This window comes from Hyla sarda, chromosome 5 (assembly GCF_029499605.1).
Source record: "Hyla sarda isolate aHylSar1 chromosome 5, aHylSar1.hap1, whole genome shotgun sequence".
Taxonomy (NCBI): Eukaryota; Metazoa; Chordata; class Amphibia; order Anura; family Hylidae; genus Hyla; species Hyla sarda.
In genome coordinates, this window is record NC_079193.1 from 257,884,848 (window position 1) to 257,898,029 (window position 13,182).

A 13,182-nucleotide genomic window follows, 5' to 3' on the forward strand; every position below is an offset into this window, starting at 1 on the left:
GGTGCAATTGGGGAGGACCAAAAGTTCAATCCTCTCATGATGAGATCCGATGCTCATAAGAAGGGGCTCCGTGCGGAAACGTATGGTACAGTCCAATCTTTCATTATTTACACAATTGATGTAGAGGGGTCTGGCGAGACTGGTCACTGGGATGTTGAACCTGTTGACGAGAGAGGCCAAAATAAAATTTCCTGCAGAACCAGAGTCCAAGAAGGCCACTGTAGAGAAGGAGAAGGCAGAAGCAGACATCCGCACAGGCACAGTAAGACGTGGAGAAGCAGAGTAGACATCAAGGACTGTCTCACCTTTGTGCGGAATCAGCGTACGTCTTTCCAGGCGGGGAGGACGGATAGGACAATCCCTCAGGAAGTGTTCGGTACTAGCACAGTACAGGCAGAGGTTCTCCATACGGCGTCGTGTCCTCTCTTGAGGTGTCAGGCGAGACCGGTCGACCTGCATAGCCTCCACGGCGGGAGGCACAGGAACAGATTGCAGGGGACCAGAGGAGAGAGGAGCCGAGGAGACGAAACGCCTCGTGCGAACAGAGTCCATATCTTGGCGGAGTTCCTGACGCCTTTCAGAAAAACGCATGTCAATGCGAGTGGCTAGGTGAATAAGTTCATGTAGATTAGCAGGAATTTCTCGTGCGGCCAGAACATCTTTAATGTTGCTGGATAGGCCTTTTTTGAAGGTCGCGCAGAGGGCCTCATTATTCCAGGACAATTCTGAAGCAAGTGTACGGAATTGTACGGCATACTCGCCAACGGAAGAATTACCCTGGACCAGGTTCAACAGGGCAGTCTCAGCAGAAGAGGCTCGGGCAGGTTCCTCAAAGACACTTCGGATTTCCGAGAAGAAGGAGTGTACAGAGGCAGTGACGGGGTCATTGCGGTCCCAGAGCGGTGTGGCCCATGACAGGGCTTTTCCGGACAGAAGACTGACTACGAAAGCCACCTTAGACCTTTCAGTGGGAAACAGGTCCGACATCATCTCCAGATGCAGGGAACATTGGGAAAGGAAGCCACGGCAAACCTTAGAGTCCCCATCAAATTTATCCGGCAAGGATAAGCGTATCCCAGGAGCGGCCACTCGCTGCGGAGGAGGTGCAGGAGCTGGCGGAGGAGATGACTGCTGAAGCTGTGGTAGCAACTGTTGTAGCATAACGGTCAGTTGAGACAGCTGTTGGCCTTGTTGCGCAATCTGTTGTGACTGCTGGGCGACCACCGTGGTGAGGTCAGCGACAACTGGCAGAGGAACTTCAGCGGGATCCATGGCCGGATCTACTGTCACGATGCCGGCAGGCAGGTAGTGGACCCTCTGTGCCAGAGAGGGATTGGCGTGGACCGTGCTAGTGGACCGGTTCTAAGCCACTACTGGTTTTCACCAGAGCCCGCCGCAAAGCGGGATGGTCTTGCTGCGGCGGTAGTGACCAGGTCGTATCCACTAGCAACGGCTCACCTCTCTGGCTGCTGAAGATAGGCGCGGTACAAGGGAGTAGGCAGAAGCAAGGTCGGACGTAGCAGAAGGTCGAGGCAGGCAGCAAGGATCGTAGTCAGGGGCAACGGCAGAAGGTCTGGAAACACTGGCAAGGGACACACAAGGAACGCTTTCACTGGCACTAAGGCAACAAGATCCGGCAAGGGAGTGCAAGGGAAGTGAGGTAATATAGGGAGTGCACAGGTGATAACCTTAATTGGAACCACTGCGCCAATCAGCGGCGCAGTGGCCCTTTAAATCGCAGAGACCCGGCGCGCGCGCGCCCTAGGGAGCGGGGCCGCGCGCGCCGGGACAGAACAGACGGGGAGCGAGTCAGGTAGGGGAGCCGGGGTGCGCATCGCGAGCGGGCGCTACCCGCATCGCGAATCGCATCCCGGCTAGCAGCAGGATCGCAGCGCCCCGGGTCAGAGGACGTGACCGGAGCGCTGCAGCGGAGGAGGTGAAGCGAGCGCTCCGGGGAGGAGCGGGAACCCGGAGCGCTCGGCGTAACAGTATCTCTGATCCTTCTAATATGCCCACAATCTTTAGAACTGTGAGAGGAATGGCTGTTGTAAATGTGATACGGCGGGGTGTGAGGTGCAGGACAGAGGTTGTTACCCTAGGGGCAGATGGTATTAACCCCTTCTGTTCATGGTGATTTAGCCTTAACCACCCCAAGGTATACCACTGGATCCTGGGCTAGGCACAGGGGCAATGAAGACACAGACGCCAAGTTACGGACAATGGTAGCTTTACTGAGAGTAGACAGTTGGAACAGTCTATGCAGTACAGCCAGGGCCCAAGGAGGTGACCAGTGACACAGAGGCCTCACAGGCTTGCTGGGACTTGTAGTTGGATGGGAGAATTTAGCGCAGGCCACGCTGGACACACACTAGGCACAACTTTACTGGACCTCAGCAGGAAGCAAGAAAGCAAAGCTAGCTCCACCCAGGAATTATATGGGGGAGACTAGCAGGGAGCCCATAGGTCACCTTTGGGGTAAGCTGGTCACTGGTACCTCCTGGGTAACAATCACATGGTACATTTTATTAAAGGCATAACACATCTTTTGATATACAACATATATACAAATTGGGAAACATCTACAGGGGGCCCTGGGACACTGAGGAACACCGCCTGACAGGGCAGGAAAGATACGGGGCAACACCATCCCATACTGGGCCACCACATAAAGTATTTAATTAATATAGTTTTGTTGTATATTCTAGGCAAAGTTATTCATATACACCTCACACCTTAAATTTACTATTTGGGGAAGTATGGGGAACTATTTACTAAGGGGAACTATGGTCCCAAAACAACAACCACGAAGATCAGGGGGTAATGTGTCTGCCACAGACTCGGATGGGACTTCAAAATTGATAAATTCCCTAAATCCAACTTAGAAATAGCAAAAACAAAGACAAGGCAGCAGGAGATAAATAGCAACTCAAGATTTGCTGTTCCAAGAGATGGAGCAGTAGAATGCACATATGGGAAGTATTCTGCTAGAACTTAAAAATTCTAACAAATCCTTGGAAGAGCTGACGGTACAGTTTGGCAGCCTCATATCTGATGTTCCACTAATCAGAAATGATCTAAAAAGTTCAGTTAGAATATAAGTTATAAATATTGAAAATGGTGCCCCAAGTGGAAAAAGAGGTGGGAGAGGCAAAGAAAAAAAGAAAAAAAAGATCTCCACGATCGCTCAAGGCGTTTCAATGTAAGGATTATCATAATGCAAGAAGGTGCTGATGCAACATCATTTTGCAACAACCACCTAAGTAAAATCTCTGGAGAAAAGACACTATCGCCCTATTCGGAATTAAAAGAGCACCTACAAAAAAAAAAAAAAAAAAACTGCCCCTGGAACCCCTCGAGGACTTTATTAATTAAAATGCTTTGCTCCAATGATACAAGAAGATCAAGAGAAAGATCAAATATTGAAGTCAATGGATTTAAGATACACATGTACCCACATCTCCATGGAAATACAAAAAAGGAAAATTACATTTAGAGACGTTTAAAAAAGTCTGCCTGTGGCAAGTATTAAGTTACACTTTACACTTTAACGCAGCTCAAGAAGTCATGGACTGGCTTAATAGTCAGGGCATATAATATAATCATACCTAATAGTAAATTCAATGGAGATTTCAATGTGTGGAGCAGTTTGGAATTTATTTGGATGAAGAGGCACCTGTGTGTTGAAAGTTATTTTTCTACTCCAATTTTATCTTAAGAAATCCAGTGTACCTACCACCACTAAGCTTTTACTTATGACTGGCATTTGTCCCCCCAAAACAGAAGTGTAACTTACATAGTAAAAATTCAATAAAACTATTTGCACCTTAAAGGGATACTCCGCCCCTAGACATCTTATCCCCTTTCCAAAGGATAGGGGATAAGGTGTCTGATCGCTGGGTCCCGCTGCTGGGGACCCCTGGGATCTCGGCTGCGGCACCCCACTGCCATTACTGCACAGAGCAAACTCACTCTGTGCATAATGATGGGCAATACAGGGGCCGGAGCATTGTGACAAAAAGGCGACGCCCCTTGTGATGTCACAGTCCGCCCCCCCTCAATACAAGGGAGGAGGTATGGCGGCTGTCACGCCTCCTCCCATAGACATGCATTAAGGGGGCTGGCCGTGATGTCACGAGGGGCGTAGCCGTGTCATCACAATGCTCCAACCACTGTATCGCCCGTCATTACGCACAGAGCGAGTTTGCTCTGTGCAGTAATGACAGCGGGGTACCGCAGCCGAGATCCCGGGGATCCCCAGCAGCGGGACCCCGCAATCAGACATCTTATCCCCTATCCTTTGTATAGGGGATAAGATGTCTAGGGGCGGAGTACCCCATTAAAGCGTTACTGTCCATCTACTTTTGGCATGTCATGCAGACATTTTAAATGGTTTTATCGGTCGGGGTCTCAGTGTTTAGACTCAAAATAGAAACATAGAATGTGACGGCAGATAAGGACCATTTGGCCCATCTAGTTTGCCCAATATCCTGAATGCCATGAATAGTCCCTAGTCTTATCTTATGTGAAGGATAGCCTTATGCCTATCCCATGCATGCTTAAACTTCTTCACTGTATTGGCAGTGACCACTTCTGCACAAAGGCTATTCCACGCATCCACTATTCTCTGGATAAAGTAATACCTATATACAGCCAGAAGAAGTGCATGGCAGTGCACTTCACTCTCCAGCTCACCGACTTAATCAAGGAGACCGGATTCATTACAGTCTAGGCCTTACACATCTACGGATTGGTGTGGATCTGAGCAACGAGACCCTGGCTGATAAAAACATTTCAAATGTCTGCATGATGTGTAAAAAGAGTTTAGAAGTGACAGTAAACATTATTATATCAGAGGCTGTAATAAATTGCTAATTTTGCTACCTGATGTCGGAGAGATCACATTTATTTCCAGCAATGGCCATAACAATGTTTTCAGGGCCATGTTCTTTCAATTCTTTCACCCATTTCTTCAGTGTATGGAATGAGTCCTGTACAAATCAGAACACACATTTTTTTTTTCAATCTACATTAGTAAACTCACTCAGTTTAATGACTGATTTTATAAGTGGAAGTTAATGCATATAAAATTTTAAGTACATATAAATGTATATAACTATTTACCAAAATTGTTAGAATACACAATTGAAAGTATACAGATCATATTAAAGGGGTACTCTGCCCCTAGACATCTTATTCCCTATCCAAAGGATAGGGGATAAGATGTCTGATTGTGGGGTCTCGCCGCTGGGGACTCCAGCGATTTCAGCTGCGGCACCCCAGACATCCAGTGCATGGAGTGAATTTCGCTCTGTGCTGGATGACTGGCAATTGGGGGCAGAGGCTCGTGACGTCATAGTCACGCCCCGCTCGTGACATCACGGCCATGCCCCACGGCCGTCACGCCCCCTCCCATAGACTTGCATTGAGGGGGCATGGCCGTGATGTCATGAGCGTGGGGCGGCAGTGACGTCACAAGCCTACGGGGCTTCACCCGGTGTTCTAAACTAATGCTGGGTGCAGCAGGGAGATCTTATCCCCTTTGGATAGGGGATAAGATAACTAGGGGCAGAGTACCCCTTTAACACCTTAGGGTGGTTACATTTGTACATATGCTACATGCATACATTGGAATCCTCTCAATATTTGATGCCAACATATACATGTGAGTACTGGCCCGGCCCATATGTATCACCTTGAATGAAAAATTTGATAAACTGATTTTTTTCTATCGGTTAGTAATTGTTTATTGAGTTTGCATAGCTAGTGTATATTCTAGATTTTATGCATTTATTGGTAATGGGTTTGGTTGAGATGGACAAACCCAATAAGAAAAAGGCACATCATAAGCATTTGGCATTGTAGTGTATATTCTGCAATGTTTACTCAATATGTTCAAGTAGTGCTGAATAAACTGCTTTGATATTAGAAAAGTCAGTGACCTACTGAGACCTGTCCCATCTTAAATATGTGATCATATGCCCGTAATGTCATTTTTGGCTCTGCTCTGATCATTGAGTCATTACCGTAATAATGGCAAAGGCTGGTGTAATGTCTCAGTGGAAGGCATTGTGGAGTTCTGCCATTGATTTACCATATGTATGTATCTCTGTTTTAACAGTTATTTTAGAAGGAGTAAAGGCAATGAAATACCAGATGGGAAAAATATGAGGTGATATTACTTACCTGCTTTGTTATGTCATATACAATGACAGCAGCTGCTGAGCCTCTGTAGTACATAGGTGCCAAAGAATGGAACTGCAAAAACAATTTACATTTTTATTTAAAAAAAAAAAAAGAAAAAGAAATGTGCACGGCAATATTCAACAATCAGCCATAACATTAAAACATGATGTAAATAACATTATTATTGTTAGGATTCAGCTAGCTGGATGTGGATCCTCTGTGTCAGCGAGGGATTGGCGTGGACCGTGTCGGTGGACCGGTTCTAGGGTTGCTACTGGTATTCACCAGAGCCCACCGCAAAGCGGGATGGTCTTGCTGCGGCGGTAGCAACCAGGTCGTATCCACCGGCAACGGCTCAACCTCGCTGACTGCTGAGAAGGCGTGGGACAGAAGGACTAGGCAGAGGCAAGGTCAGACGTAGCAGAAGGTCGGGGCAGGCGGCAAGGTTTGTAGTCAATGAGGATAGCAGGAGATCTGGAACACAGGCTTTGAACAACACTAAACGCTTTCTCTGGCACAAGGCAACAAGATCCGGCCAGGAAGTGCAGGGGAAGTGAGGTAATATACCCAGGGAGCAGGTGGAAGCTAATTAGACTGATTGGGCCAGGCACCAATCACTGGTGCACTGGCCCTTTAAATCTTAGAGAGCTGGCGCGCGCGCGCCCTAGAGAGCGGAGCCGCGCGCGCCAGAACATGACAGCCGGGGACCGGGACGGGTAAGTGGCTTGGGATGCGATTCACGAGCGGGCACGTCCCGCTATGCGAATCGCATCCCCATCGCGAATGTCAGTGCAGCGCTCCCTGTCAGCGGTTCTGACCGGGGCGCTGCAGAGAGGAGAACGCCGTGAGCGGCGTAACAGTACCCCCCCCCCTTGGGTTTCCCCCTCTTTTTGTCTCCTTGTCCCTTCAAATGAAAGGAGAACATAGGGGGCGCCTCTTGAGTTTCCTTCCAAAACAAAAAGTCCTGGGTAGCTACATCAGCGGCAGGTAGTTCAGAAGGAATGGAAATGGGGAGGGGGGGCAGAGGGTGAAGCATGTCACAGGGCAGAGTGTCACCAGGACAGGGGCTATGAGGAGGCACGGCACAGTCCTGATAGGCCTTGGGGAGACCAGGCACAGGAGGAGACACTGGGGCCCGACAGACGGGACTGGGAGCAGACGTGAGGCATTTCTTGCGGCAAGCAGGACCCCAATTCATGATCTCCCCGGTGGTCCAGTCAAGGGTGGGAGAATGATGCTGGAGCCATGAAAGACCGAAGAGGACTTCAGAGGTGCAGTTCGGCAGGACGAAAAATTCAATTTTCTCGTGATGCAGTCCAATGCTCATAGGCAAGGGCTCTGTGCGGTAACGTACAGTGCAGTCCAACTTCACTCTGTTGACCGAAGAAATGTAGAGCGGCTTGACGAGACGGGTCACCGGGATGCAGAACCTATTCACCAAAGAGGCCAGAATAAAATTTCCAGAAGAACCAGAGTCCAAGAAGGCCGCGGCCGAGAAGGAGGAGTTGGCAGAAGGAGAAATCCGCACAGGCACAGTGAGATGTGGAGAAGCAGACTTCGTACCCAGAGACGCCACACCCACGTGAGCTGGGTGCGTGCATTTCCCAGACGTGGAGGGCGAAATGTTCGGTACTAGCGCAGTACAGACATTAATTTTCATCCCTACGGCGAGTCCTCTCTTCGTGGGTCAGGCGAGACCGATCCACTTGCATAGCCTCCTCGGCGGGAGGCACAGGGGTAGATTGCAAAGGATACTATGAGAGAGGTGCCCAGAGATCAAGGTCTTTTTCCTGGCGGAGCTCCTGGTGTCTTTCAGAAAAATGCATATCAATGCGGGTGGCCAAATGGATAAGTTCTTGCAGGTTGGCAGGAATCTCTCGTGCGGCCAGCACATCCTTGATGTTACTGGATAGGCCTTTTTTAAAGGTCGCGCAGAGAGCCTCGTTATTCCAAGATAATTCGGAGGCGAGAGTACGAAATTGGATGGCGTACTCGCCTACTGAAGAATTACCCTGGACCAGGTTCAGCAGGGCAGTCTCGGCAGAAGAAGCTCGGGCTGGTTCCTCGAAGACACTACGGACTTGAGCGAAGAAGGACTGGACTGTGGCTGTGGCAGGATCATTGCGGTCCCAGAGCGGTGTGGCCCAAGACAAGGCCTTTCCAGACAGAAGACTCACTACGAACGCCACCTTAGACCGTTCTGTGAGAAATTGGTCCGACAACATCTCCATATGTAGGGAACATTGAGACAGGAAGCCACGGCAGAGTCTAGAGTCCCTAGGGACAAGCGGAGGCTAGGAGCGGCCACTCGCTGCGGAGGAGGTGCAGGAGCTGGCGGAGGAGATTGTTGCTGCTGTAGCAGTGGCAGAAGTTGCTGTAACATGGCAGTCAACTGCGACAGCTGCTGTCCTTGTTGGGCAATTTGCTGCGATTGCTGGGCGACTACCGTGGATAGGTCAGCGAGACTTGGCAGCGGCACCTCAGCGGGATCCATGGCCAGATCTACTGTTAGGATTCGGCTAGCTGGATGTGGATCCTCTGTGTCAGCGAGGGATTGGCGTGGACCGTGTCGGTGGACTGGTTCTATGGTTGCCACTGGTATTCACCAGAGCCCGACGAAAAGCGGGATGGTCTTGCTGCGGCGGTAGCAACCAGGTCGTATCCACCGGCAACGGCTCAACCTCGCTGACTGCTGAGAAGGCGTGGGACAGAAGGACTAGGCAGAGGCAAGGTCAGACGTAGCAGAAGGTCGGGGCAGGCGGCAAGGTTCGTAGTCAATGAGGATAGTAGGAGATCTGGAACACAGGCTTTGGACAACACTAAACGCTTTCTCTGGCACAAGGCAACAAGATCTGGCCAGGAAGTGCAGGTGAAGTGAGGTAATATACCCAGAGAGCAGGTGGAAGCTAATTAGACTGATTGGGCCAGGCACCAATCACTGGTGCACTGGCCTTTTAAATGTTAGAGAGCTGGCGCGCGCGCGCGCCCTAGAGAGCGAAGCCGCGCGCGCCAGAACATGACAGCCGGGGACTGGGACGGGTAAGTTGCTTGGGATGCGATTCACGAGCGGGCGCATCCCGCTATGCGAATCGCATCCCCATCGCGAATGTCAGTGCAGCGCTCCCGGTCAGCGGGTCTGACCGGGGCGCTGCAGAGAGGAGAACGCCGCGAGCGCTCCGGGGAGGAGCAGGGACCCGGAGCGCTCGGCGTAACAATTATCTCATGACTATAGGGTGTCTAAAAACATTTGTGTACTGTAGGCACACATAGTGCATAGTTGATCAAGGTACAGCTCCCAACCTCACACAGAGAGCAGAGCGCTCATCCGCAGCCTTTATTAGGATACTAATGAAGGAAATGGGGCAGACACAAAATTATCTAGGAGACTGGGGAACTTGGTCAGCCGACTCCCTGCCTCCAATACGCTGGTGGCGCATTAGGAATTAAACTATTTACAAGCAGAAAGCAGCACCTAGTGAACGTAGTTCAGTGAGTAAATTCCTCATTTTATAGCTCTTCACCCGCGCTATAATTTAGTATACTGGGTTTAGTGTGGGTGAACTAGTTGTCAGATTCTCTTTACCTTGTCAAACACTTGGCAACTAGTGCCAGGATGCTTCTTTGACGGTAAATATGATTGTAGGATGTATCAAAATAGGGTTTGAAGAGTAACTAAAAATTGATTAACCTGGAGCTATTACATTGAGAGAGAAGATGTACAAATATATCAAAGGCCAATAAAGATCTATCTGTAATAAAGGTGGACAAAGCACTCATATCAGTGTACACACAAATATCATTTTGATGAATGGCTCTTTCCCCTAAGTTTTTACTTAGATTTCTTTTGCAAAAACACCCAAAAAATCTCCAAATCTGCCACACAATATTTTTTCGTGGATAAAACGCTGCAGCTAGATTTAAGAGTTAACTGCAATTCAATAGGTAAGTACAAAATGCCATATTCTTTGGCTTTTTTTTTTTTTTTTTCATTTTTGGGCTCACTGGGTGATTTTCTTAAGAGTATGGGTTTTTCTGTAACATTTTGACCTTTTTCTCCCATAGATGTCTTTTTTTGGGGGAACTTTTTTTTTGTACTAAAAGGGGTACTCTGAGAAACTAAACCCATAGCCCATCCTTTACCTTTCATCAACCTATTTAAGTGTCTAAATATCATTCATTAGCTAATTAGAGCATGAAGTGAGGGAATGACATTATCCAGCCATGCACTCTGTCTCTGTCCAAATTCCTTTCTGAAAGCAGCCCTCACCCTCCTGAGAGACACAGACCATGTGGTTTCTGCTCTGCACTGATGAGTCATGCTCTCTTTAGTGCTAAGAACTGTAAGGTGTGTGCAGCATTAGCCAATCAGACACTGAACCTCTCTCTACTGCTCAAAGCAGGAGGGTGGAAGGGGTGCTCTCAGAGAGTGGGCTATCTGGCAAAGCAAAGCTGCAATGATTGCTGGGGGATGTAGGCAAGGGGAGGGAAGGATGGCAAAGAATATCAAGCAGCCAGAGAAGACAACAGTGGCCACAGAAGCCATGCATATCAGGCAGGATGGTTTACCGGGAACATATGCAGGTGGTGTGGTGACTTTGGAGCTTTTTTTAATAAATATATATATATATATTTATTTATTTCCCTGGAGTACCACTTTAAGCGATGGCAAAAAGGGATGTACATAGGCGTCTTTATTGAAGGGAAGTAGGGAACGAAATTCATTTACATTTCCTTTTTAAATCATACATTTTTTGTTTTATTTAAATTTTTTAGCCCTATTTTATTTATTTTATTAACACCGAATATGTTGAATGGGCCACTAAATGCACTGGGCTGAATAACTGCAGGGGTCAGAGGAGAGCCGTAGTTGGTGACTTCAGTGTAATTTATATTACATTAGCCAACGAAAAAGGCTGTCAGTTTACATAAATAAATACAAATCCTTTATATTGCAGGGGTTTTCACATCATAATATAGATACTCCCAAAAAAAAAAATTGTGGCGGCATAGGAGAGTGACAGCTGGGACAATAACATAATCTATAACACAGAAAAGAACTATGTGAATGGAATTTGAGCTCGATGTGGGCAGTATGTCTTACTTGCATGGATGTGTGATTAACCTTGAAAATGTGTTTAATATGTTTCATGTTTAATTTGGTTGGTTTAATCGTTGATGATGATGGGAGTTATAATTCCTGTATTCAAATTGCCACCGCTCATAATCACATGAGTTACGTTGAGTGGTTGCGTGCGGGGATCGGCAGGGTGTCATACAGCTCTAGCTGCGCCCTGGGGCTGTATGATGCGCTGAATGAATGGAGGAAGGTTTTTAAATTTACAGTAGCAGCTCTAATTGGAGGAAATTAGGGTTAATTGAATAATGAGGTACAGCCAATTCCTACATATGTTTCCTTCCTTTCATGTTCTCTTACCTTATTGACCTAGCAGAGAACCCATCACAATTAACCCCTTCAGTCCTGTGGTCAGTGTGACGGCAGCATCAATCAGGATGACAGAGGGAGGGAGCAGCCTCTGTTCTCCATCGAGACTCTGCGGTGTGATCGTGGGGTCCCGATGGTAGTCATTGCAACCAGATATCTCCGAACGGCCTCTGGTTACAGAAGCCGATCAGGCTCTGCTCGAGACAGAGTGTGATCGTCAGTGTAACACCGAGAGTTGTCGATGTAACATTGACAGGCATAATAGATTACAGTACAGATCTGTATTGCAGTGTATTATATGTGTCAAGTCCCCTAATGGGACAGTAAAAAAAAGTAAAAATAAACAAATAAGTAAAATAAATGTTACACAAAAGATAAAAATAAATAGAAAAACATAATCCCCCTTTCCCCCTATTATAAATTATGTTTTTAGTTCTCCCCAATAATTATATACACATATTTGGTCCATAACAACCCAAGCAAAAAATCCCATTATTTAACCTGAATGATGAATGCCATAGAAAAGAAAGAATATGTATAAAATGAATGACACACTTGACAAATTTACTGCTTTATGTTAATGCCGCCTCTGGACAACTAAAATAAAAAATTATCAAAATGTCACATGTACCCCAAAATGGTAACATTAAAAATGTCAACTCATCTCGGAAAAACATTACATAAATGAGGTATCACTATAATCATACTGACTGGCATAATAAAATTACCATGTCATTTAAACAGAACCATAAAAAATAAAAATAAACTTGCCAAAATTACTGCTTTTTGGTAATCCTGCCTCAATTTGATCATTTTTTATTACATTGATTAAAATGTCAGGTTTTTTCTTATCCCACAAAAAACAAGCCCTTACACAGCTCCTTTGGTAAAAAAAAAAAAAATAATTTAAAAGTTACATCTCTCAGAACATGGTGACATTCAAAATAGATTAGGCATCGCCATAATTGTACCGAACCACTGAATAGCCCTGGAAGAAGTGGTGAGGCAAGAATACAGCAGCAGAGATGTTATGCAGGTGTGTAACTATAGGGGGTGCAGAGGTAGCAGTCACATCGGGGCCCAGGTGCCTAAGGGAATCCCAAAGCATATCTGCCCCATAAGAAACAAGTATCATAACTGGCACATGGGGCCCTAATGCAGATTTTGCATTATGGCCCAGAAACTACAAGTTACGCCTCTGGTGTTATGTAAAGATACATCAGCAGAAGTATTCACTTACACTTATTCAATTATAACAACTATTGTCCATGAATCTTTTTCATGTGCAGAATATCTTAGATACTCACTCGTTCCTGACCAGCAGTGTCCCATATCAAAAATTTATGCAGCTCATTTCCGCAAGGAACCGTTTTAGTCATAAATGAGGCTCTGCAAAAGAGGCACAGTTCTAGAATTATATTACGAAAATATCTTAAGGGAAATATCTAATCATAAATCTAAAAAATAATAAATTAATAATAAATCTAGTAATGCCATATCTGTACATAAATGTACTAAATCCAGGATATGTATAATTGTAATGAACTCTATTTGTG

At 46.7% G+C, this 13,182-nt stretch overlaps 1 protein-coding gene across 2 annotated transcripts in view; it reads right to left on the reverse strand.

Annotated features, from left to right (window-relative positions):
- The window catches only part of RAB31 (RAB31, member RAS oncogene family), a 70,493-nt gene that overhangs the window by 22,769 nt on the left and 34,542 nt on the right, over nucleotides 1-13,182 (reverse strand). For both annotated transcript variants that reach the window (XM_056521564.1, XM_056521565.1), the window contains exons 4-6: nucleotides 12,934-13,015; nucleotides 6,184-6,255; nucleotides 4,882-4,988 (exon numbers count right to left, since the gene is read on the reverse strand). In XM_056521564.1, the coding sequence (XP_056377539.1) occupies nucleotides 4,882-4,988; nucleotides 6,184-6,255; nucleotides 12,934-13,015 (261 nt within the window). The remainder of the gene's footprint in view (nucleotides 1-4,881; nucleotides 4,989-6,183; nucleotides 6,256-12,933; nucleotides 13,016-13,182) is intronic.